At 38.9% G+C, this 27,073-nt stretch overlaps 2 protein-coding genes across 6 annotated transcripts in view; one reads left to right on the forward strand and one right to left on the reverse strand.

Moving 5' to 3' along the window:
• Window positions 1-3,328, reverse strand: part of DDX59 (DEAD-box helicase 59) — a 24,624-nt gene extending 21,296 nt beyond the window's left edge. The window contains exon 1 of one of the 2 annotated variants that reach the window (XM_042029950.1): window positions 3,226-3,328. The gene's annotated coding sequence lies outside the window, so the exon portion shown is untranslated. Of the gene's footprint in view, window positions 1-2,930; window positions 3,151-3,225 lie in introns of those variants that run through there. The other variant, XM_042029952.1, reaches the window with a different exon arrangement.
• A 100-nt stretch (window positions 3,329-3,428) lies between these two features.
• The window catches only part of CAMSAP2 (calmodulin regulated spectrin associated protein family member 2), an 82,847-nt gene continuing 59,202 nt past the window's right edge, over window positions 3,429-27,073 (forward strand). For all 4 annotated transcript variants that reach the window (XM_042029942.1, XM_042029943.1, XM_042029944.1 and 1 more), the window contains exons 1-2: window positions 3,429-4,115; window positions 16,557-16,816. In XM_042029942.1, the coding sequence (XP_041885876.1) occupies window positions 3,977-4,115; window positions 16,557-16,816 (399 nt within the window). In that variant the 5' untranslated portion in view covers window positions 3,429-3,976. The remainder of the gene's footprint in view (window positions 4,116-16,556; window positions 16,817-27,073) is intronic.

Below are 27,073 nucleotides of genomic sequence, written 5' to 3' on the forward strand. Positions count from 1 at the left end.
CCGCGCAGGGAACACAAACCAACCAATGGGAACGAGGCTGAGCAGGGGCAGGGAAACCCCGTGTCTGTGCCCTCAGGGCCCCTCTCCCAGGACAACATGGCAGGGGAGGGACCCCAACACCTCCCCTCAGCCAAACCATTTCTATCATGACTGATATCCTCTAAACTCAGGAAAACAGATGGAATCATCTTAATTAGGCAAATTTGATAACAGCGATTAAAGATAATATTCCCATGGTGTTATTCCAAGTCTGTTTCCAACCTCAAAACTGAAGCATTACTCAGCAGAATAGTTGCTGTGAACTGCTGTGTTTGTGGATTTGCCCTCATGCAACCAAAGTAGGAATGTTTTTACTACCCTCCATAGGAAGCCTGATAAGATGGCTGTTCACTAGCACCCAGTCTGGCTACAGACAGTGCACTGCAAAAACCGTCATGGTATTGCTAATTTAAAACATTTTAATTTGCCTTTATCATCAAGTGTTGTGAAGGAAGAAACTATGCATGAAATGTTATTCTAGACTGAACACTGTGTAATCTAGTGCTAGCCTGAAATCAGTCTACAGGCTCCTACTCTGCACATAGCCTCTTCAGATGCTAAGTGAATCTTAAAACAAGTGGAAAAAAGTGTATGAAATTTTTAGTCAGGACTCTTTCCACTATCTCCCAAGGTTAGAACTATTAGCAACAACTGCCATCCATACCATTATTCACAGCTTAATGGTCAAACTGGTTCCTGTTGCCTGATGCTGACTACAGGCATGGTACACCCACTGTGAAAATGGCCAGACACATGACAGTGAACAGCCAGGCTTATGACGTAATCACAGGATAAAACTAGTCAAATGGGATTCTAATTTGGGCTAGAAGGAGGGGAAAGGAAGGGAGAATGAAGGTAAAAAAAAAAAAAATCTGTGAGATGCTTGTTTTAATACTTTGTCTTTCCACTTGGAATTAACACTAAAGTATAAAATACTCTGCAGCAGAAAGACTGTGTACAGGAAAGATTATCACTATTTAAAATATTTTAAGATGTATAAACAGGAGCAGAGCAGAAAGGGATGACTCCTCATTCAGTTTTCCTGTTTATTTGCACTGAGCAATTAGAGCAGATTTCAATAGTTTTCCGTGTTGGCTGTTGGTATCTTCGACAATGCAATAAGCAAGATGACATTTTGGCATGTTTGCAAAAGTAGAAGAACTGGCACAAGAACTCCAGCAACCGGTGGTGATGTCTTCTTTTGCACTTACTTATATTAGATTTTATATTCATGCATTCACTTTAAAGAGCACTAAGTAAATGAAACCCCACTTTGACTGCAGTTACCACAAGACAGCTTTCTTTGATTTTGTTTGGTTTGTTGATAGGTTTCATTGGCACAAATGCTGCACCCACAAAAAATACCATCCTAGGTAAATAATGGCCTTACAGTTTTTCTAAACATGTTTTCCTATAGGCTGATAAAATTTTGACGTATTTTCTCAGTCATACAAGAAACAAATTAATTGGGATCTGGAACATAGTTCTTTTTTTCTTCTTAGCTCTAATCATTTGAGGTTTTAAAGCTTATGAATTTCAGGTGTTTGTTGTTAAATATGCAGGAAGAATTAAAATAATTTTCTATTGGCAATATAAAAAAATAGTTAAAATAATGTAAAGTGTCTAATATAACTTATTTCCAATGTATTAAAAAAATCAGGAAAATGTGCAAATATTAATTGTTGAAAATGAAGCATATAGTCTTTCTTAATAGAGAACATCTTCCCAAGTGCACCTGTATGTTAATTTTGTATTATTATTACTATTTCTGCTGCAGAGGATCTGGGAATTTCAGTCATCAGCCTGCTAAAGCAAGGATTTCTCAACTTTCCTCCTCCCCTCCGCTCTGCTGAGTACTGCCCGCAGCAGCTCCTAGTTTTGTAGGTAGGTATGCACTACTTATGAGTGGTATGCATGACAGTTTGGGAATCCCATCCCAGAGAGTGTATGGCGAATACTCAGCAACGACTTCTTCAAATGTTGACCTCCACAACCCTTTCATTTACTCATTACTAATAAATATAGATACATGTCACTAAAACTGTAAAGTACTCTTGCCTAATAATCATGATGTTTGTCTCACTGTGCATGTGAACTGCCAGAAGCACACAGACCCACACAGCAATAGAAAAATCTCCATGCAGATCAAATCACAATCCACTTGAAACACAAAGAAATAAGAGTCTGGCCAGAAAATTACATGAAATTTTACAGTGTCATGCTAAGACTCTGTCTAATTATTCTTTAGCGGAAGAAGGGCAGACTTAGACATTACCCCAAACTATATATATATATTTTTATATACATATATGTATATATACATACAATAACAATATATCCACAATAACCTACAATAACTATTTGCTGCCAAAACGTGGAGATTTCCCCCCGCTGGCGCTGCGGGTCACCCGATGACAAGTGCCCGTGCCGAGGGAGCAGAGCCTCCCGCCAGCCTCCCCTCACCAACACGGCCGCACCCTCAGACCCGCACTTCGAAGCCGACCCATCCAGTTCAGATTGAGTCACAAAGCACGCATTACTGCTTCCTACCGTGACTAATGCTTCCCTCCACGCAGCCCACTGTTAAAGTGATTCTGTACGCTCCCGAAAACAGCCCAGGTACTCGTGGGCAAGACAGGAGATGGTCTTCAGGGCAAATCGCTACTCCTGCTGCTATTACAGTGATTACGTGACCAGGCCCCGAACCATTTTAAGGCTTTGTTATTTTTCTACCCGAGTATTCTCAAAGTTATATACAGACGTGATTTAAAATAGGAGGGACAAATGCACAGGGGCGGGATGCTCAGCCCGTCTCCTTGGCAGCGCTCCGTGCTCCGACCACCGCGACCCCGGCCCGCCGGGCTCCCCTGCAGCCAGGCAGTTCCCCTTACAGAGAAGACACGCGGGGCTGATCCCGACCTTCCCCGACGACACCACAGAGGGCCCGTCCGGCCACGCTGTGGAGAGAGGCGACGCCGGAGCGGGTGGACCCGCGGCCGAGGGACACCGCCCTTTCCCAGCCTTTCCCAGCACTGCCGGCGCCCCCTGACCGCGGGAAACACTCCCCCCCTCCCGCTGCCGCCGGGCTAAGGCTGGGCTGGGCTGAGCCGAACCGAGGCGAGGCGAGGCGAGCCGAGCCGAGCCGGTCCACGCTCCTGAGGCCGCCCCGCCCGAGGCCGGACCCACCTCGAGCGACCCCGCCTGACGCGGCGCCCACAGCCCCCGTGGGGAGGGGGCGGCCCGGGCCCGCCCCGGCGCTGCCCCTCAGGCTCCCGCCCCGCCCGGGCGGGGAGGCGCTGGTGGCACATGCGCAGCCGCCTTCGCCCGTCCAGTGCGGCAGCCGCGGGTGGAGAACCGCAGCGGCATCGCCGAGCGGCGCGGGGAGTGGGGCGCCGGCCGGAGGGCGCCGGGGCCGCCGGGCAGTGGCGGGCAGCCGGCTCTGCTCCCGGTCCGCACAGGCCGCCGCTGGGGCGGTGCGGGGCTGTGCGGCGTTTTGGGGCCGGACCCCGGCGTTTTGACATCCCGGCGCTGGGAAGGGCCGCGTCCCGGCCTACGGCGGCTGCGGGGGCCCTGCCGGCGGCTCCCGCCCCGGGCCGGAGGGCTGGCGGCCGCCTGGGGCGCCCAGCCCTGGCCGCAGGGTCTCCCCAGGGAACGCGGGGCCGGGGCCGCCGGGGGCATTTTTTCGGAGGCGGAGGGACGGCGGCGTGCGTGAATTGAGACAAAGAGCGAGGAGGAGGAGGAAGAAGAAGAGGACACTCGGGCTCGGCTACATTCCTGTGCAGAGAAAGGCGGGAGGCGGTGTTAGCCCTTTACGGACAGCTGGGTCCGGCGCTGCCCCAGCTGCTGTCGGCGTATTTACAGCCGGCTCTCCCGGCCGTGGGAGGAGGACGGAGAAACAACCATGTAAGTTCTGAATTGCTGGGGGTCCTGTGAGAAGATGGGGGATGCCGCAGACGCCAAGGAGATGAGGAAGACTTTCATTGTTCCTGCCATCAAACCCTTTGACCATTATGATTTCTCCCGAGCGAAAATCGCCTGTAATCTGGCCTGGCTGGTGGCCAAAGCCTTTGGGACAGGTAGGTGGCGTCTCCTTCTTCTCTTTCTTTGATGCTGGTTCCTGCTTGGTTGCTTCGCTACTGAGGACGTGCGAGCCATTCCCTGAAGAGCTGAGAAGGGGGGGGGGCCGAGATGTGTGGGAAATGCTTTTGGTCTGTTCCCTTATCCTTAAGATCCCTTAACCCTTGTAGGTATTTTTGTTTTTCTTTTGTTTTTCCTTAATTACACTTAGTCTTTTTGGAGTAGTCCCACTGTTTCTATCAGCAAGTAAATTTTGTGTAGTGGCGATAATATAATTTTATTTGAGTGCATCGATCTCTCTAAAGGGTGTTTTATTTATTACTCGGGTCACACTTCTACCATGCGAAAAAAAACCAGCAATCCGCGTTTGTCTGTCATCTTGAAATGTTTCCTGATATTGCTTAGGAGCTGAATTGGGGACTAGCAATGGAAATGGGTGCGTGCTCTTAGTTTTGACATGTGTGACAGTAGCCTGTAGCCATTTGAATGGTTTAGCAATAAGAAGGGTTTCAGGAAAAAGAGCATTTAATGCCAGGATTTGGCCTGCACAATACAGAAGGCTCTCCTTGTCTGTAAGTGTAAATGGAATCGATTTGTAAAGCCTCCAAAAGGCATCAGGGCTCTGTCGTTGAAAACCTTGGACCTTGAGGAATACCAGACCTATTATTCTGTGCCTGAAACATTATTGGGCCTTGAGGAATACCAGACTTGCAGAGGTCTTCTGAGGGAGGCGTTTTGAAAATTTACCAAGCTGAGGGATTTTTTTGTTTGTTTTTGTTTGTTTGGGTGTTTTTGTTTGGTTTTTTTTTTTTTAGTTTTTTGGGGGGGAGGTGGGGTTGTTTGCTTATTGTTTGTGGTTTTTGGTTTCAGTATAGCTGTAGTTTAGTAATAATTTAGTTTTCTGTGGATTAAAAAGAATGTGGTTTTTTGAAAGGTGAGGTAGATATCAAAAATCATTACTTTTGCCTCTGTTTTTTGTAAAATAACAGGAAAAGGTTCCTCCTTATGGAATTTTGCACCTCTTACATTTAGGGGCAGGGTGCTATTATGTATTTAGCCAGGATTAAAGGCATGTCTTTATGATGCTTCTGGGAATTCATGATATTTGACATGATGCTTCCAAAAAGCCACTTTTAAATCTAGTGCTTGAATCTAGTGAAATTTCAGTAAGTGCATCACTTCAAAAAGAAAGAAAATATCAGAATACTGTTTCCATATAAAGATTTGTTGATAAACTCTACTTCTCTTTGTGAAACCTGGACAAGTAATATTTTGATATATGCCTTTATTAGCTATGCAGATATGAAAGGTAAAATCGTAGAGAAAATTCCTGGAAGTATTTAATTCAACACTTTCAGAGATCATTATATTTTTAGGTAGCTTGGTTCTATAGGATCTACTCATGGGATTCTGAGTGTACAATGCTTGTGCTATTATATAACCTAGACTTCTAACCTGAAAACTTTTTTCTACTGGAGTTTGACAGATTCTCAACCTAGGGTTGAAATGTCTTGGTTTATATTGGTTGAGTTTCTATTGGATGTGTAAAGCCACTTGCAGGGTACTTTTCTGCTACTTTCTATAGAAAATGTGATCCAAAACAAATTCCTTTGCTCTTTCTCTTCATTACTGGGTCTGTTCTGAGATACTCGAATGAAACATGATTAGAGGGGATAATTGGTCCATCTGCTCTCTAAACACTGCAAGTAATGTAACAGTAGGAAGAGAGGTAAGCACACACATTTGTAGTGTTTCTGGTCCCAGTTCTTCCACTAGGTTAATATAACTAGAAACTTCAAAGAAGAGTTTGTGGCTGAAGTAGGGACAAACGGTATACAGGACTTGCATGTCTGCAGTACAAATGCTTCCTTTATACTTGGAGTGAAACAGAAGAACTGACCTTCACCTTTTCCAAGAAGGAAGGAAGTTTGGGTTTGTTAAATTATTTTAGTTCTGGGGAATAGATCACAGCCTCAGTCATGTCTTCTAACTATTGCTATATACATTTTTACAGAGGAAATACAAACGATGATAGTGTGTTTATGGATGCCACATCTTATTTCTTTTTTTATCCTTCAAGTATTGGAGTTCCCTAACTGTGCAGGGGAAGGGAAGGGTTTTTCCCTACCGTCTATGAAACAAAGTAATGCAGTTCACTTTGATTAGTGACAAGCATAGGTTGTTACAATCATGTATCCATTAAAGAAATATAAATCTTTATGTATCAAAGGGGTACATCTTTCAGTGGACGGCTTTCACAGTCTTAAAAGCATGTTTCAGTACAATCAGAGTTGTGGATACAGCTTGGCTACATGTTGTGAATTTGCTCTTACAAAAAGACTTTGAAATAGGTACTGTTCATTAACACTAGTAATGGCTTTTGGTGTTTCATTGATACCTATGTACAAAAACCAGGAGACAAATTGTTGCTGTTGTCCTTGGTGAAACTGCAAGTATAGAGTTTGGCCAGAATAGAGGCAGGTCAAAAGAAATTGTCTTATTAGTGAGGTGTCATATGAGAGTAAGAATGTATTAGCAGTCATATTGAAGGCATCTCGTATGAAGAATTGTTTAAGAAATACTGATTGAAGAAGGAATTCATATCTAAGTGTTGAGGGTGTGTAGGATTTTTTGCCTTGGTGTTTTGCTGTGAGACAATATATCAGTGTTAGGACGTGTCAGATTAAATGTTTTGTAATAACCAAATTGTTTCAGTGACAACAACTTGCAGTAACTGAAAGGGGGAAAATTAACAAGTGTGACGTATAAAAGGGGGAATGTTTGACCTTAGACATTAAATCTGCAAATACTTAATTTCAGCCCTGTCTCCCAATGCTGGCAGTTAACCATTTCAGTATAGAAAAATTTCTTCCCAGGGAACTGGATGAACTGTATAGACAGTCTAGCCTTCAACTTCAAAGTATAATGGGACTTACTTCATAGGAATAAGTTGAAAAATGACTTGATGTTGTGGTACTCTGTGTCCTTTTTATTTCTAAAGCAACAGAAGTGGATTTCATTATTTTGGAATGTGAAGGTTTTGCCTTCTCAGTCTGCTATAGTAATAGAAAGTGTCTCTGAAAAATTTGTTATCCATCCGCCATCCTAAAGACAGACTGAGCTAAATATACATCATTCCTGACAGTTGTTTGTTTAGCCTGTTTTTTAACTATCTCTAATTATAGAGATCCCACAGTATGTCTGCTAGTCAGTTTGGACCTTATTTATCTTTAGATGTTTAAACAAAATCTTGATGTCTTTTGCTACATTGTTAAGCCATTACTTACCCTTTTCCTGGTACTTGTGAGAATGGTGGGCACCTTACCTTTTTATAACACCTTTCATATAATAAAAGCAATGTCTGTAATATTATTTAGACAAAACAGACTTCTATTTCTTTTTTGTAAGTCAAACCTTTTTGCTCTCTGTGCTTATTAAGGGTTGGTTTGGGGGCTTTTTTTGTTGGTTTTTCATGTAGTTTTTTCCTGTGGTTGGTTTGCATGAGCTCTGTACTTAAATCTAGATCTAATGGTCCAGCTAAACCACTACCAGTACAAGGTAAATTTAAAAAATTACTTCATATTTCCAACCTATAATACTCTGATTTATTCATTAAAATATGATGTTTGCCATTTCTGCATCAGCCTAGAATTGTTGACTCATGCAGTCCGTGATTCACTGTAGCTCCGTATCTTTCTCTGCAGAACTGCTGCCTACTCAGTTGTTCCCAACTTGTAATTGTACTGTTATAGGTTCCAGCTTTGCAGCTATACTTACATAACTGCATCCTATTTTCAAGCCACTTCTTCCACTTATTGAAATTACCTTGAATTATAATTTTGTCCTCCAAAGTGCTTTCAATCCTTTTGTACCTTGGAATCACTTCTCTACAACCTTGTCTAGTGTGACTAAAGATATGAGTTCTTGAACCTGGAAGTACATGGAAGGCAATGTTCTTCCCATTTGGTAGGGGATATCTGAGTACTCTTGGAAAATGGGTTTTCGCACAGCTTTTCATCCAATTTTTAGTTACTAAGTCAAGAATATCTCTGTGTATGATTCTCAGAAAATAATGTGAACAGTTCTAAAGTCAGGTTAAATCTGTTGCTGCTTTACTATCCATGCAACATATTATTCTGCTACATTTCACTGGCTAGTATGAGATTTTTTTTTTTTTTTTTTGGACAGGCATAAATGAAAAGCTAAATAGAAGCTGCACAAGCCTGAGCAATTGTCTTAAACATTGTTGTGTTTTCTGAAGTGAATATCAAATAGTCCACATACTTTTTAACATTAAATGTATCCTTTATAGGCGTTTGAAGCAATGGGTTACAAATGGCATAATTTGCAGCTAAATATTACCCAAGAAACTTAAAAATAGCTTTTTCCTGATGATTAATGTTTTCAGAATTCATGTGTGGCTACTTACTGCTCTTTGCACATGTTGCCAGTAGAACCATGAAGGGAGGAAATGAGTGCTGTGTATCTGACAGAAACAAGTTGTAGCTAAATACTCTCATCTGTTATGTTGGGTGTTGCAGGCCAGAACATGTTTTAATCTTTTTCTGGCAGACCTAATTTCTTCACTTTTATTCAGTCTGGCAGTAGCAAAACCTTGTAGAAGAGTTTGGAGTCCAAAAACGAATGTTTGAGATTCTTGTGAGAAAATTTTTTTTATAGATTCCATCAGCTCTCTAAAATAGTTGCTGACAAATTGATACTTCAGTCAGTCCTACTAAAATCAGTGCATTAGACAAATCATCTACTGAGATGTTTTACTTGGAAAGTGTTGTATCACTCCTTTCTGTAGAACACACTTGTAACATAGTTTGACTGTAGGTCACTTTTTTTAAAGTAAATACGTAAAATTGTATGAGCTTTTGGATCTGTTGGGTTTAGCAGAGTCCTCTGAAGTTGTGGACTGTGCATGTACAAATGTGCAGGAAGGTGATCAGGAAGGTGACAGTTGCAGGATTGGCAGTACATGATGGACCTCCTTTGGGGTATAGAATCTGTTCTTTCAGTGACTCTGCCATTGAGCCTGTTTTGAGCCTTTTTGCCTTTACAGCTGTAAGTGCTTGTCTGCAGAATGTAATAGATCTAACAAAGACACTGTAGCCAAATGCTCACCAATTTCAGGTGATGAGGTGAAATATATTTCTTCTCCCTATACCTGGTTTCTCTTCGTATTTTTTGACCGCCATTGCAATTACTACTGCAGATATAGTTTAAAATTTTCCTCTTCACCCTATGATTTAGGGTAATCTGTTGGGTTACTTTAGTGACTCCGTGTTTAAAGGCGTCTCACTCAAACTTGAAGGCTATTTGTATGCTATTGATCAGGAATGTATCACTTTTTCAATATGAGATCTTACGTAATTTCCATTCTACAGCTAGCTGGTGGATTTTAATGAGCACAACTGGATACAATTTCACTCCTGAAATTAGTAACTTTTAACTACTTGCTCTGCTAATTGAGAGCTCTGAATGATTGTTTTGGTGATCATTCTAGAAAATGAGGATAGAAGTGAAAAACTCTCAAGACTTCATAAGAAAAGTAGAGTGAGTTCTTCCTCCTCCCCCTTCTTTTTTATTTTGAACAATTGGACAAAACATTATTACTGGATTAGGTGGTAGTAATAAACATTTCTGCTGCAGAGTTGAAATGTAGTGTTTGAAATCTATTTGCCAAATGTAAGATTTGTATAGTTCTAACTGTTTCCAATATGTTTTCTTTTATTCAGTTAAAAGCAGTCTTACACTAAGCGAACCTGTAAGCCAGACACCGAAGAAGATGTGTCCATTCACTTCTATCTACTTATGACTGGCAAAAAGTTTTCCTTGGCTTAATAAAGCCTAGTAATAGTTCAAGAAATGTTCATCTCTAAATTTCTGAAAGAGTTTTTTCCATACTCCATAGGCTATTTAAATCATAACTTGTCTATAATAGTCATCATGGTGCTAGCTGGGTGAGATAGGATTATAATTATACTATTATCTTTACATTTCTCATAACTTGCCTCTCCCAAAACTAAGTTCTGAAGGCGTTTATGTTAATGAAAATTGATCCCCTTATTGCCAGGGTTAATTCTAAGTCATTATTTTGTTTATTAAAACCTGAATCAATACACAGGTTTTAGTAAATTAGATGCTAATCCTCCCATTTTAATAAGAAATGCCAGTACCAGATACATTTTGTAGGTTTTGTGAGGAGCACTTCCTGTTGTGCTACTGAAGACAGAATATTGGATGGGATAGACAAATAGTGTGACAATTAATAGAGCATTTCTTACGTGATTTCTGTGTTCAAAGAATAACTAAAGACTGTTTAGGCTATGAAAGTAGAGTCTCTGCATGTTTTTTCCTTAAAAGGTTTGGGGCTTGTTTGGTTGGTTTGTTTGTTTTTGGTGTTTTTGTTTGTTTTGGTTTGGGGTTTTTTTGGTTTTTTGTTTCTTTTTTTGAATGAGGAATCCCTTTTAAGTGCAGAACAACTGTTGAAGCAGTGGGTAATGGTCTATTTTTGTGGAATCTAGAGGCAGGAGGGGAGGATCTGTTTATTCTGTGATGTAAGTTCTGATGTATTTCTGTGAAGGTAAATTCAAGAATCTCTCAAGTTCAGCTTGGCAAGGTGGACAAAGTTAAGAATGGTTATACTGAAATTGAGCGTGCTGTAAATTTATAGAGGTTGGCCTTTCAGATACTTGTCTCTAGACAGAAGTACACCTACACCCTGCTAGCCAAGAACAATGGAAGTGGCAGACTGATTAAACAAACCAAAAAGTAAAAATGATTTTGTAATTTCTACTCTCTCATTTTGTTTTCCACTTCCTGATTAAAAATCTTGTTTCTTGGTGGTGTCTCCAAAATAAAATAGTAAACTGAAATGTCTCTGTTCTATTGAGTCCAATACAAAAATTCATCAGAAGTTAAATAATATAATTCTTTCTTCTCTGACCTGTTTTCAATTCTCGGACTCCTGACTTCTGTGCAGGCTCTGCTGTCTTGTGCCCAGATTGTAAATGTGCCACCAGAATCCTTGTTGGCAATTGGGAGTCTGAATGAGGTAACAGCACGGTTACTTCATGGCAAAAGCATACTTTTGCTGACCTGCAGAAAACTGTCAAGTCCATTAAGATTTGACATATATTCATCTACTAGTTTGGACTAGAAAGTGGTTAAAGGTATTAGAATTTTCATTAAATAATTCTGTTTTAAACCTCAGTCTTCTGCAAATAATTTTTTCTTCTTAATGTCTTTGTGCATTGATGTCAGTAAGCTCTAGAGAGGAAGTTTTCTAGGCTGAGACTTAATGTGGCCTTGTGGCTCCCATCTTTTAATTAGAAAGCCCATGGTAAAATATTTTAACTTGTTTATATTATCCTCAGGAATTAAAAAAAACCAAAACAAACAAACAACATGGAGACCATGTTGACAAAGACTTCTAAGCTTTTGGACATTCTTAAGGCAAACATTCATAAATCTGAAATCATTCCCTGATACAAACTTGAAAAACTCAATAGGTGTGTAAAGGATTGTATTCATCTGTGTAGAAGCATGGAAACTTTACCAAAGAAGCAATTTGTTTTTGAAGAAAGTTTAGACTTTTCACACTAATACAAGTAATTTTTTCCAAAGGAGGAATTCATACTGTCTCCCAAGGAGTAATTCTTACTTATCTGAGCAGAGAGGGTTTTTTATAAAGCAACTTTTAAAAGTAAATTCAGTAGTGGTATGCATGAATTATTTTTAGACCATTCCTTCCCTTTAAAATGGTCTGTTTAAATGGAAAATTAAGTTGCATTTCTCTCTCACAGTGGGGAGTGTTCTGGTTTTGTCTGGAATAGAGTTAATTTTCTTCCTGGTAGCTGATGCAGTGCTGTGTTTTGGATTCAGTGTGAGAGCACTGTTGATAACACACTGGTGTTTCAGTTGTTTCTTCAGTGGTGCTTTCTCTAAGTCAAGGACTTCTCAGAGCCTTGTGCCAGCAAGGAGGTGCAGGAAGAGTTGTGGGGGAGCATGGCCAGGACAGCTGAGCTGAGCTGGCCACAGGGATGTTGCAAACCATGGCTATTGTGCTCAGGATGAACTGGGGGAGTTGGCTGGGAGGGGCTGATTGCTGCTTGGGAATGGGCTCTCTCTCTTTTTCCCTTTCATTGTTATTATTGTTGTAATAATTTTACTTTGTTTCAATTATTAAACTGTTTTTATCTCAGCCTGCAGGATTTACCTTTTTCCAGCTCTCTTCCCTATCCTCCCATCCCACCAGGGAGAAGGGGGGTAAAGAGCAAGAAGCTGGGCCACTTAGTTGGGGCTGGGGTTAAACCACAACAGGGAGTAATAATAATCCTGTGTTTGCTTTAAAGCTTTGAATAAGCCCTTTAATTCTTAAATTTTTTTTTCTTCTCTAAAAAGAGCATCTGCAGGACTCTTGATTCCTTGATTATTTATGAAAAATTACCTGAAGATATGTTGATTACTTTCTTGAAGTTAGCCTGATTGTTTAATTTGAGTTACAGTTTTGGGCTAATGCGGTATTATACTTTTTTGTTCCTATCTCTGTGTGTTGAACTTGCCCATTAGCTTCATTTATTCTCTTCATAGTACAATATTCACAAAATTCAAAATGTCAGAATTATTTCCAAAATTAAAATTTGTGGTCCTGTTCACAGTTCTAGGAAAAAAATAGGGTGGTCATCTAGTTTAGTCTCCTTTTCCAGGAAGAGGCAGCCTCAAAGTTAGAAGAGGTTTCTCAGGGCCTTGTCCACAGTTTTGAAAGTCCCTGTGGATGGTTTCACAGCTGGGTCCCCAGGCAACCTGTACCTATACTCTGGTGGTCTCTCTTGAAAAACTTTTTCCTTGCATCAGCCTGTGACTACTGCCTTTTGTCCAAGTCCACGTTTCCAAAACCTGTTGGTGCTGGAAGAGTGCAGGTAGATCTTCCACCTTCTCTCCAGCACTGCACCCGCTATCCCGGTCTCACCTGCATTTTATGTGTCCAGCAGGATACCCCCCTAACGTAATTACCACGGATTTCAAGGTCAGATGGTACTTTATGGCAATACGTGCAACAAGGTATTTCTTTTAACACGGGTCATTTACCTCAGAGTTTAATCTGAAAGATTCCTCTTGTCAGCTGGGCAAAGGAATGACTGGTAAAATGCACATATCAGGGATTAGTGTTAAGATTCTTCTCTACTGAACAGAGCCTGTTTAACAATCTCTAGTCCTGACAGAATTGGTAATAAAGGCTTTTGACCCTACTGATTGTTCTGATAATCTGCTGAAAACTGGATGTAGCCTTGAAATAATTCCCTGCCACAAGACTCCAGAGGCAGCACATGCCAATTCTGGAAGGACTTCTACTCTGAGATAGAGTTTTCTCTCTCTGTTACCTATCTCTGTGGGGGTTTTTTGTTTTCTTTTTAAACTCTAACATGAGAACACAGTTTGAATCTTCTATCAAGACCTATTCTGGTATCAAACAGTTCAATATATGTTATGGAGTGGGGGAAATTCCCGTGTTTCTGCCTGTGCAGAGGGAACTCTGGCAGGAATTTTTGTAAAGAATTCTAATCTTGTTGCACCAGAGATTCCTTGTTTGTATGCTTTCACACTTTTTATACATTCAGAATATGTCTGCAGCCACAGCTTTTCTTCCTAGCCCTTTGTATTCTATTTTTCTAATACATTTCTTTTCTAATACATTTTTACAAAGACCAATGAGGTTTTTTTCCAGATTTATTTCTGTGTACACCAATGAAGTAAAAGAAATGGCATACATGTCATTTTGTCTTTTGCTGTATTTTCAGAAGCGGAACTAAGCTTTATAAATAATTCTATTTGCCTTTGCTAGTCATAATGTCGATTTTTTTTTTTTCTGTATTGAGCTTTTAATTACTAAATCCCAGTAGTGGATGTCATTCTTTCATGATAAATGCATTTATTGCATCTTGTCACTTTAGGATGTGCTTCAGTGATACAGAAGACAAGAAATAACAGGCATTGAGTTTGTTATTTACTGTCTTGAGATTTCTCTTCTGGCTCAAATTTTCAGACTTGAAATCTGTCATTGTCTTCAGTGAATCTGAACCACAGAGTATGTGACTTCTGTTTATGTGTAGCTAAGTACTCCTGCCTCAAGAGTTTGGTTTTTTTTCATATGGGAATGAGGCTTTTTTAGATCTTCTAAGAAATTAAAAATGGCTTTATAGGTTCCTCCCTGTTTCCTCCCATCCCCATTTAAATTCTCATCTGCTTCAAAACATTGGTGTGTGGATTTTGGTTTGGGTTTTTATTTGGTTGGTTGGGTTGGGTTTTTGTTGTGGGGTTTTTTTCTGTTTTTTCAAAAGCAAAATCTGCTGCATGAGCATTGTGAGATACTTACAAAAAATGTTTTTTAATCCTCTCTATCTTGAAGAAATAGCATAAAGATGCTTTAAGAGTTGGCATTTGGAGTTGCAGAGGATAAAGTCCTGATGAGAATTGAGCTCCTGATACTGAAGTGGAAATGGATTGTTAGGGACTTCAGAAATAACAAGCCTAATGTTTAAATAGACAATGTGTGGACAAAGAGGGAAAAGAAAGAAGGTCAGGTAGACTTGAGATAGATGAAAACAATACCTGGGGAAGCAGGTATCTAGCAGCTCTGAGATCCTCAGTTAGAAATGCCTTTTGTTGGACTGGATGACTCTAGATCCTGTAGTTAGTTGTTAGAATTTGGGAAGTGGAAGAGAAGATGGAAATGTCATTTCCTGACACTGGGAGATATTTTTGTTAGCGGTTTTAATATCATCTTGTAAAAAAGTAGGCCTGTTAGACATTAGATTTGTGTTTTAAAGGGCAGAGTAGTTGTGCTGAGGGTATATTTTGATCTGTATTCTAAAGCAGAGCTGTCAGTTTTCTTGCCAAATGTAGGCTCATGGTTTAAGCAAATTACAAACTATACCTCTCTTTCACTTGATACTCTGAATTGGGAAAAGAATCAGCAATAGCTTACCCTTTCCTACTATCCTTCTGGCATTTAAGGAATGTGTTAATATTTCTTTCACTTTTTGCACTCTATAAAGCATATCTTCTTTCACAACTAGAAGGCAGCTGGCACCTTCCAAAGCCCATCATGGAAGCACATGAACTGCAATAGAATATGTATGAGGAAGAAGATGATCTGTCATTATCTTGTGATGGCATGTTCTGTTCTTTCTCTCTCTTCTCCTGCTCCACCCTTACTGGGCTGTTTACTCCAGACTGATTCAAACCTTGTCTGTTTAGCCATTTATCCAGCTGAAGGCAAAGGGAATAGGAACTTAGAGTTGCATCACTGCTTTCCTACGCACTTATCTTTTCTTCTAGCAATTAAACAGGCTTTTTCCATTTGGACTTGGGAAAAGAATCACATGCTCTTTATCCCATAAATGTTGTTGGCTTAACTAATTTTACAACAATAGAGAATGAAATTCTTCCAGCAGGAAAATGGAGCATCTTGCAGTGTGTACGCCTGAAAATCTGAAAGTTATTTTCCACTTGACTCTTGATCTAATTTAATTTGATCTAGTACTGTATTTAATTCATTTTTAATTATTACTTTTGTGGTAGACAATTATAAATATAGTCTGCCTGTATTGTGTTATGTACAGTATTTGAAAAAACTTGGATTGTCCTGGAATGCTAATTTTGGAGTTAAAATCTCAGCATAAATTTGACAAAATCTTGCGTAGCTTTCTGTGGGTGCTAAGCCAGCTCACTGAAAAAGGAGGAAAACCACAATTTTAAGGGAAGTCAGTAACACAACTAGGCCAATAAGAACTCAGTATTTTTTCAGAAAGAAACTGATAATATTTTTTCTTCCTTCTCCATTCTTCTAATTTCAGTTAAAAGCCCATATATTTATGCTTAACTGCTGGATTGTCATCATTCTGTGATGCATGACCTTTGAAATAGACAGTATAATAATCAAAATGCTCCTGCATACATGGAAACTAGAAGGCTGCTTTTTGTCTTGAATTATTCTGTGCTGAAACATAATGTTTCAGTTCCATTTTGTTATTGTAATAGAGTCCAGAGTTTAAAAGGGTGTTGCTCTGCCTTTATATGTCTGACCTATATAATGTTATGCCAAAGGAAATGAGAATGTTTGGGCATGTATTTGGAGAAGCCAAGAAATTTTAATGTAATGATGCTGTGAAACCACAGGTTGGTCTGTTGTAGCCTTTGCAGTGTGAGACACTTGGAATTTTTCTGAAGTTTCTATTTATAGTTCAAATATTACCATTGTATTAAATTTTTCCCAGTACTTTATAATATAATTGCTGGTGGAGACTTTGGCCTCCCCTTGATTATGCTTTCTTGAACATAATTTTGAGTTCATATATAGTTTTTAAAAAATCCCCTAATACTCCAACTGTCCTTTCTGATACTGACTTGTGCTTTTTTTTATTTTGTAGAAAATGTTCCAGAAGAACTACGAGAACCATTTTACACAGACCAGTATGACCAAGAGCACATTAAACCACCTGTTGTTAACTTGCTGCTGTCTGCCGAGCTCTACTGTCGTGCTGGGAGCCTTATTCTCAAGAGTGATGCTGCAAAACCACTTCTAGGTCATGATGCTGTTATACAAGCCCTGGCACAAAAAGGCCTTTATGTCACTGACCAAGAGAAGTTGGTGACTGAACGAGATCTTCACAAAAAACCAATTCAGATGGTGAGTGTTCAGAACTTGTGTGTTACATCTCTTCTCTCTGTGTAGTCCCAATACCTACAGATGTGTCTTTAAAAATGCATCATTATGTTGAAGTATTTTTGTCAAGAGTTCAATAGGATTCATTACTGGGAAGTTTATAATTGTTTTGGTTTGTTTTTTTTTTCTTCTCATTAGCTGTCACTGCAGGTGTATTTCTTCTGTATTAATGCTAGAACACACCTATCTTCCTGCTTAGTTCAAATGCTACATTTTTAAATATAGCAGTGACAATATGATCACTTTGATTTCAGTTTTACAGCACTGACTGTGAGTGAATATGTCTGTGTTAGAAAAGTTTGTAAACATTTTTCTTGGGCAGAAATCTTTGCTTAAAAGCTTGAAAAAAAAAGGCTTTGGTGGTAGGCAATTTAACCTAATAACATTGAATAGTCACCTGTTGCACATTAAGTCAATGTAAAACATGCAACAATGGTATTTTTTCATGGATACTTTTAATAATATGTCTTTGCTTTATACAACTGCTAATTAAAACATTAGTTCAACTGAGGAATGATTCTATTAGTAAGCTCTTAAGTAATGGCTTTTCTTCTTTGTTTGGGGCTGTGTTATAAAAAATTAACTGTAAAAAGGATGTCTACATATGTTTGTTTAGCAAATGGCAGTATGATAGAATAAGATGCTAATATGTTTAAAGTGAAATATTTTTAAAGTTCACCTTTTTATGTTTATATTTAATACTTAATTTAGAGAATAAATGAAGTGAACGAAGTATTTGTGGGCAGTGACCTGTAGCTGCTGCCAGAATGAAGGTGTGTGGGAATTAATATAGCTATGGTGATTGTAGAGGTCTTTTCCAATCTAAATAATTCTATGTTTCTAAGTGATGCAAAATTTGCAGGACACATGCAATATTTGTGGGTGGTTTAGGAGTGTTCTTAATGTTCACAGAAGTCAAAGTATTTAACAAACAAACTTCCTGTTTATGTTTTTACAGAACTTCATTCTGTTCTTGCCTCTGAAGGAAAATAAGGTTACTCACTTGCATTTATGAGCCTCTGGTTTCCCCATTTGATTCTTTTAGTTTGATCTCTGTCTAGAGTAGTTGTAAGAGTCATCTCTTTCCAGAGTTGTCAGTTGAGAAAAAAAAAGTGTCAGTATTCCCTAGTTTGGTTTGCTGATCTTTGTTTTAGTAATAAAATGCATTTCAATATTAATTTATTTCCCCCATGCTTGTGGGGCTGTTTGTGTGTTTCTTTGCTGTGTTGTTTAGGCATAGTCAGCAGGTAGTTATTGACACATGAACATCATAAGAGTTGATAGCCCCAGGTTCCTGCTGTGCCCAGGGCGCTGGTCCCCACTCCAGTACCAGTAACAGATGGGTGCACTGTTGCTGTTGTCAGTTGACAGGTAGCTGGGCTGTGACAAGGACAGAGAACGCAACTGGCTTGGGCAGAAACACAGCCTTGTCCTAAACAACTGCTAGCAAAAAAGTGGCTGTGAAACTGTAGACTCAGTACTAACATCCTGAGCCCAAGAGTTTTACTTGGTCAAACCATGCTCTCATTCCTACGCAAGTTCATAGCAGCAGCATTATATTTTAATTGGAAAGCCTCAACCCTTTTCCTTATTGTACTATTAGTAAAGTTGGCAGAGAGCTTCAAATCTGGCTGTTGCAGTAGTGACAGTCTTTTCTCTTGATGTCTTCCAGTACCTTTTCCTATTATTCCATATGTCACAGTTTCTAAAAGTCTTACAAATTTAAATGTATATCCTGTTTTAGAGCATGGAATAATTTTTCTTTTTCAATTATGTAGAACAGAAGTTTTCCCATGTAATTAACACATATGTTCCTCTAGTAGACCAGATTGTGTTAAACCCATGTAAAATGTAATTTTGAGCAATTTAATAGTGTGGTTGTCTTTCCCTTTGCTAGCCTGTCTTCCCCAGGAATAGGAGAAAGATGTTGGTGTTTGTTAGAGGATATTTCTTGTTATCTTCTCAGATGTGTTGGACTTTCCCCAGATGGAAAGGGGCAAGTTATATTATAAAATGGAATTATGGAAAGAGGTTTGAGTATGGAATGTTTTAATTTTACACGTGTATTATAACATGTGTAGCTGTGGCCAACAGACTTGGAATTCCTTGGACTGGATGTTTGTACAGTGACATCTGTGGGGATTAATTGTTGGCTTACTTCACATGTGACTATTTAGTAAAGCAGGCATTTTGGTCTTCTCTCTTTCTTAGGTTGAACTTTTCTGGGAGGCACCTTACATACTTAAGTTCTTGAAAAGTCTAGCAAATGGATGTGCTGCTTTGTGCTGGAGTCAGGATAGACAGCACTTTGCTTGTTTAGTCATGACTGGCTTGGCTGCGTTAGTATCTGAGAGGCTGCCAATGCTATGTTCGTGTATTTCTCTGTGTGTGTACGTACATAGGTGTAGGGGAGCAAAAGAACCAAATACCATGTTATTTCTCTTCTGGTTGAAATGTATTTGGTCTTAGCTCTGCTATACTAGACTTCAGACAGTGCAGAAATAGTCTAGAGCTTGGAATTGAAAGTGTTGAACCAAGAACCAGAGTATTTTTCTCCTGGAAATTATACTTCTGTACAAAAGGAATTATCTGATATTTAAGAAGTTTATGGAAGCTAAGTTTAAAAAATTTTGCAAAGATATTTATGTCAGTTGGCAAGTTCCAATGCATAAAAAAAACCCCAAATCTGTCTTCAGCAGGCACTCCCATATGGAAATGTGAGATTTTGACCTGCTATAGAAATCAGAAATAGCTGAAGAATTCAGCACGGTTCTGATAATGATGCAATAGTTTTCTAATGCTTTCAGCTATAATATGCATAGATCACTGTTCAAGTCAAGCTTAAATTTATTTTTCCACGCTGATTTATTTTTTTAAATTTTGTATTTCCTTCATAACCCAAACTGACTTAAGCCTTCAAATGTGAGATACAAAAGAGGAAGGCAATTTGGATTTTTTCATATTTTTACTCATATAAGCATTGGATCTCTTTGTTTTAAAAACATATATATTTCTTCGTACAGGACAAGTCAGAGGAGGCTTTTCTAAAACTTTCTCCATTATAACAAGAATTTTATATTAACTGAATAATTTACTTTCCATGCCAAATCATTTTACAAGAATTCTGATATTTAATCAGGCTGATCACTTGGTATTCATATGGTCGCTTTCAATTTGCTTCAAGTGCAGGGAAGAATAAACAGATTCAGAGAGGAATTAAGAAATGCTTTCCTTCTCTCAAGTCCCTGCAATGCACTTCTACCATGTGGGGAAAGGAATAAAAAATTGGCATCTCAGTTCACTTTGCAGGGAAACTGATACTGCATAACTACCCCAGCAGTGGACTTCTGTCCCTAATGTTACAGGGCCAAAACTACCCAATTTTCTGGCTTGAGGGGTAATAATGTCAAATCTTGAATATCTGTTTAAAACCAATGTTGTTAGGGTCTGGAGAGATACAGTAATGTTACAGACTTTTACCAAATTTTCACCAGAAAAATCTATTTTCTAAGCTTATTATTGTATATTGATAGAACGTTCTCAGCTGACTACAAAAAACAGTCATTAACTTGCAAGGCATTTTAAGATATTTAGTTCTTAAATAAAATTTAGTGACTAGATAAAGGTTAGGGAATACCCTGTGTATAAATACTATATCCAAGAAAATATGCCATACAAATATTTTGTATATTTTCAGAGTGGAAAAGTATAAAAGCCATGCTAAGCATAATATAATCAAAAAGGATAACTTTTGTTAAAAAGTTGAAGTCTCAGTTCAGAAAAAGCGTTGCAAGAAATTAAACCAGCTGAGCAGCTACTTTAAACTTGCACCCATGTATAATTACTGTCATTAATCAAGTAACACCTAAATCCTTCATAAAATTCTACAATTTTCAGCCAAGATGGAAAGGGAATGAGAGGCTCCTGCAAAACCCCAGCAATAAGTCCGTAATAGCTGGTAGGAATAAAAATTGCTATTTTCCTAATTCTGAGACATTTTTTGTGTGCATGGGGTTTAAATATAAAAAGTAATGTGCTGTCATCTAAGTTGTTTGTCCATTTAGCTGTAAATTACCTTCTTCCTTGAAGATGTCTATTGTGATGAAGTCTGGCAATAATTTTGCTGTAGCAGTTTGTGAATCTGGACTACAACTGAGGTACAATTAGGTGTGCCTGTATTAGCTAGTTAGTAGTCATCAGAAGTGCAGGTTTGAGGCAAATATCTGTGTTTCTTCCAGTTACTGCTCTTGTGGTTTGCAATGTGGCAGCATCTCAGGGAGCACAAATGCAGTTTTTTTGAGCACGTAACCTGGAAGCTGGGCTCTAGGATCATACCAACAGTAGCCCACTTGCCATGGGGTACTCATTTCCCAGGACTAGAGAAGAGCTGACTGAAGTGAATACCCTGAAGAGGGAGCAGAGGTGAGTCCGGGGACCTTTGCACCAGTTTTGCTTTTCTGTCGTGCAGAACTAATTGTGAAGTTAATCACAGCTGGCAAAACTCCTGTGGAAGGCTGGAGGACAGGGGGATTGATAGTGCTAGGTGTGTATGTACCCACAGTCAGAACCTGGCTCTCCTTCTGGGTAAGATAACAGACAGTAAGTGATTAACTCATCCTGCAGTCCAGACTTTTGGTCTCCCTGGCAGACTGCATTCATTGGAAATGACAGTGCCTTTCATCAGCAGTGTGTTTCTCCTTGAGGAAGGGCTGCAGCAGCTCACCTGGTTACTTGCAGCTACATGCTACAGCCCCTGTACTTCCAGGCTGTACAGCTCCTTTAACTCTGAAAAGCGATACAACGTGTACTAAGCAGTTCACAGAACAAAGAAGTAAGATGTGGTTTCTGCCCTGAAGAATTTTTTTTTCTGGTTTTAGGCATGATGCAACAGGTTTCCATTCCATGCTATTGTAAATTAGTTGTTAGATGAAGACACATAAAAAGAATTTGCAGTTACTTGACTTGAGCCCATAGATACCATAATTTGTTAGTTAAAGCACCAGATTCTAACTGCCTTGTGATATATAATCATCTTTGATAGTAGTATGTTTCACAGAAGATTAAAATAATGTAATAAGCAAATATAGTGGTGAAACAGAAGTTCAGTGAGTCTGATGTGCTGTGTAGAACCAGTCTACTGTGGGTTTGGGCTGGGATAATGTAATCTTTAGAGGTTCCATATTTTTTGTTCCATTTCTAGTCTCTTCACACACATTCCCTGTAAGGTTCTTATTTGCTTGAAAACAGGGATCCAGTATTTTTGCTGGACTTACCGTGTCAAATATACCATCCCGCTTCAGTTAGCACTGCACAAACACCTGTTTGCTGCAGTAATGTTGTACCAGGCTCCCTCACACACAAGATGCCAGTTCACAGTTGGGCCATGGTAACTGCTACAGCTCTCCACAGAGTTCATTCTGCACTTACCATTTTAACTTAGAACTTAATGTCCTATTAGCTTTTTTTTCAAGCAATTTTTGTTGACTCATAGCCTGGGTATTTTGTTTTGCTTGTATTTAATTATGTTTTTCTTGTATGTAGAAAATGCTTTTTTTCCTGTGTCATGTAAATAGAAGCAGTGTCTCGGGATGTTTTTTACAGTATGTTTGTCTAGCATTCAGTGAGTGCAAAGCATACAGGTTATCAGTGAGTTATAGTGGGGTTTGTTGTACTTCTGTATATCCATATCAGAAATTTGTGGAAGACTGAGATAACCACAAAGGCCTCTGCAACATCCTTTGGGTTTCGTGGAATGCTGTTTGCTCAACTTGTGCACCAAACGTGGCAACTAATGTGGAAGGTAGCAAAGCTCCTGACACCAAGTTGTGTCTATAAAGAATACAATGGAGGGAGGCTTTCCTGGTCCTTTCCAGCAACTCTAATGCTAAAAACCCTAAGGCTTTCTATGATTTCTCTGCTTTAATTTTAGTTGGGTTTTCTGTTGGGTTTTTTTTTTTTTATTCCAGCATCCTTAATTTCAATACAAAAATCTATGTAGTGTTTCGGTCTTAGGGTTCCAGCACCATAATTGGCATTTCAAACTTGTATTACTGAGAATTCTTGCCTAGAAGGTAGCTAAATCTGATTGTTCTTTCTAACAATTCTTGTAGGGTTGATTTCAGTTATACAGAGCTATTGAATAAACAATGATGCTTGAATTGCCTTGAAAGTACCTTCTCAGAACTGCCATAAAATCCTCGATGGATACAGATGTATATAGAGCTGGCCTTACATTGGCCTTTGCCAGCTGAATGTAGGAAATGTTTACAAATAGCAGCACATTTTCTCATGCTTATTCTAATGTAAAATTGTGGTAACTACATTTAATCTTTTACTAAAATGAGGAGAGAATATTGCAATACGTCTTCCAACTGACATACATGATCTACTAAATCAAACTGCTGCTTTTGGAATAATGACAGGAAATTAAATGCACCTCAAGAGAAGGTAGTACCTCCCAAAGTCAAGTCTCATGCCTCTTGTGAGAAAATAATGAAATGCATTATTATTGTCTGTTGTTTATCTTGTTCATTTCCTTGCAAAATAGTTGTTGTTCTTCTGCCTTGAACAAACTCAAGTTTTGAATCAAAGAGCTTCTGATTGTGTTCTTAGCTATTATTTCATCTTGTGCTGCTTTTGCCCTGGGCGGGGGGGGGAGAAGTGGGGAGGGAGAGGTGGAGAAACAGGGGGTGATGGTGGTGACCCCAAAACAGCCACCTGAGAACAGACCAAAATCCACTCCTGAAGCACAAAAGGAAAACTAGTTAAAAGGAAGAACAAATTTTGAAAGAAATATGTCATAAATTAAGTTCGTAAAGAATGCCAGATACCACGTAGAAAATGCTTTCTAAAAAGGTCAGGAAGTATTTTCATTAACCTTGAAAGAAAGACTATTTTATTAAGCACAGTTTAAGAACATTTTCTTCCTCTTTCAATAGCACTGTTATATGTAGTGTAGTTCAGCTTTTGGCTGTTGGTTTGCGGCTGTGAACTTTCTTTCTATCTTTAAATATGTGGAAAGGTTTATTTAAATAAATGTTTAGGTTACTTCTACTGGGTTAAGTATATTTTGGAGCACAGTAACTGAGCTATTAGGAAAAGATGTGTCTGTGAATTGTTTTACAGACTACTTAGAAGGAATTTCTTCATCAGTTTGTTTGAATTATGGTAAAGAAGAGAAATCTTTCTTAATACCCTTGTACTGGATAGCAGAAAGCTAAAAATCTTACATGGTTGTAGCAGGGAGTGACTTGAAGAGCACTGCTTTCTTCCTATTATGGAAAATAGTGAGCAGCTTTTACCAGGAGGTATGGGTCTGTCATGTAAACATAAGGAGAGCTTCACTACCAGCTCTGTGTAGTACATACACACAGCAACAAGGGGACAAAACCACACTGACTGTTGAAGGAATACAGTTTGTACTCCCCAAAATGCAGCAGCTGCTCCAGTCTAGTACAAAAGAACATTTTGAATCTGCATTTGTTAATCTGCACACATAATCCTGGCAATCTGCCTGCCTTTATCAGCAGCGAACACACTCTGTCATCACAGTAGATGTATCACAACAAAATCTTTGTTCTTACAAACTCTACGGAATTTAACATTACGAGATTTTCTTTTCCTAAGGTTGAATGAGCAAAATATCTTAAGGTCTCCATAGTATAGGTTCTTGTGTGACAGTTAGGGAAATGCTGTAAATAGCAGTGTATGCCCATTGTTTATAGGAACTGGTAGGTTTTCTCTGAACTGGTAGGTTTATATGAACTAGTAAGAAGTTGTATTACCTTGCAGACATGCATCTCCAAATCAGCCAAAGCAAAATCCGGTAGAATTTGTGCTATGTAAATAAACCAGGACTTATATGAAAAGATTATCTGGTACCTTTTTGAATATTTTAAGTTATAAATTGACTATAATAGTGCTCTGTAGCAAATTAACTATCTAGTATAAATGTAAATGATGTTCAGTTTTCCCTCATGTCTCAGAAGATCATGACGAAGGATATCTCCCAGTATATTCCTTTGCCTTCCCAAACCATGAATCTAAGACCAGTGGAAAAATTAGTAAAGGATATGTCAGAAAGAAATCCTGCAGCTTAATGATTTTAGAATAATGGATAAAGTTACATTTAGCACAACTTATATAATCATCTAGCAGTAGCCAGAGATCCAAATCAGTCAGCTGTCAAGACTGATGACATCCCTCTAAAGCTGAAATGGCAAGAGCTTTTATAAGATCTAAGTTGGGTGTTTGGAATACAATTTAGAAGACACAGCAGTCAGTATTTATGACATAACTATATAGAATGTGAAGTGTGTATTGAAATTCTTTTAACTGTTTTGATAAAGAAGTGGCAGGTTAAAAATATTCTGGCCTTTAAAAGAAGAAAATTACAAGAAAAGCAAAGAGAATATGTAGATATTGGGTAAGCATGTAATAGGTTATCAGATTAATTTTACATGATGCAATTGTTAAATACATATAGTATGTAATAGGAAATCTTATTATATAGGGACATGTTTCTTAAATGTGAAACTGATGTATTGGTTACATTATTAAAGGATACTGCAATTTACTTCAATATATGAGTAAGTGGTATTTAAGCAACAAACAACTGCAGTAGGTGCCAATTAAGTGCTGTTGAAAGATAGATGACATTCTCTCTTTATTTGTCAACAACATTTGTTCAAAGATGTAGTTACAGAAGTTGTACCACCTCACCCTCTTTTTACTGATGCTGACCTGCAAATTATAAATTAATTCCCGGGGTTCTGGGCTAGGGGGGGGCTTTATTTTGCCACATCAGCTGTCAGAAGAACCCTACCATCAGAAAGAAATTTAAGGAAAAGGAGACTTTGTAAAATCTATTCCGTAGTATCAGCTCCTTGATTTCTCCTGTGTCTGTGTGAACATGAGCAGTTTATTCCCTTCCTTTTTGTAGCAGCTCTTTTATGTGGGGGCAGGTAACGCCTCTTGGGCACTTTGTTTCACACACCTTTTCTTCATTCCAAATGCCCTCCATTTGGCTGGCTGTCTTTCTTTACAGGCTGTGCTGGAAACTGGACCCAGGATTCCACCTGACCTTGTCAAGGCTTGTAGGGCACATGGCTTGTGGTGTGTTTTTTGTGAGCTAGAGCCTGCAAGGTGACACATGTGTATGTCAGCTTCCTCTCCTGCAGTGGCATTCATTGCATGCTCCCTTCAGGTGTTGACAATCTCTAACCTCAGATCGTGCCTTCTGACCAGCGATTTACTGATGTGTTCTCTACTCTGGTGCAGAAGGTTAATACAGACTTTTTTCTGACTCTCTTCATCATATTAAGATTAATTTGGAACTGATTATACCATATGTTGCTAAAACATGCTTTGGTGGAAAATACCCTGCACTTTTTCCCTTCTTAAGGGCATTCTGTGAGGTAATAAACATTTGTAAAAGCTTCCTGTTCTATGACACAGAAAGAATTGTGGAAATCCCACTGGTATGTTTCTGGGGCATTGTTTTGCCAAGGCAGCCAATTCACTTTGAAGCATGGACTGGAAAAAAAAAAGTTAGGGTGAATTACAGGACTATGCCAGGTTACATCCTAATACATAAAAGAGAAACAATGAAATGGACAGAGTGGTGATGGAAAGAAAATTCAGTTCACAATTACGAAGGTTTTACTTTTTTGTTTGTTTCTTTTCCTTACCCCTCTTCTTAACTTCCTGGCTCCCAAAAGCAAAACCAAACCATCTAATGATAGTTAGAAGATCACTGTAAAGACAGCTGTGTGTATGTGAGGTTAATAAAAGATGATAATGTTGTGACTGCCCACAGAAAGATTGTGAATTAGTGTAGTTCAGTATATCATTTTGTCAGGGAAGTCTCAACTTCTGTGTTGCTAAATTCTTTATGGTAAGATGTATCTTACAGGTAGATACCTGCAAAGGATCAACTTATTCCAACTCCTGCTTTTAGCTTTTCTTCAGCAACAGGAAAAAATACAACAGACAGTTAACTTACACAGTTGGGAAATACAATAGCATGGTAATACTGAAGTTGATAATGAAATATGCATACATGCTACCAAAGAACTGCTAGAGAGAAGCAAATCCTAATTCTAAAAGTATGATGCATATGTATGAAAATTATTATTTTTCCAGGTCAAAGCTTTGGGGGGAAAAAAAACCCCAATCCTCCTAAAGTACTCTGTACTTTCAACAACAGCAGCAAAAATACTC

This window comes from Corvus kubaryi, unplaced genomic scaffold (assembly GCF_017639235.1).
Source record: "Corvus kubaryi isolate FWS band 111438036 unplaced genomic scaffold, C.kubaryi_AGA036_p1.0 37334, whole genome shotgun sequence".
NCBI lineage: Eukaryota > Metazoa > Chordata > Aves > Passeriformes > Corvidae > Corvus > Corvus kubaryi.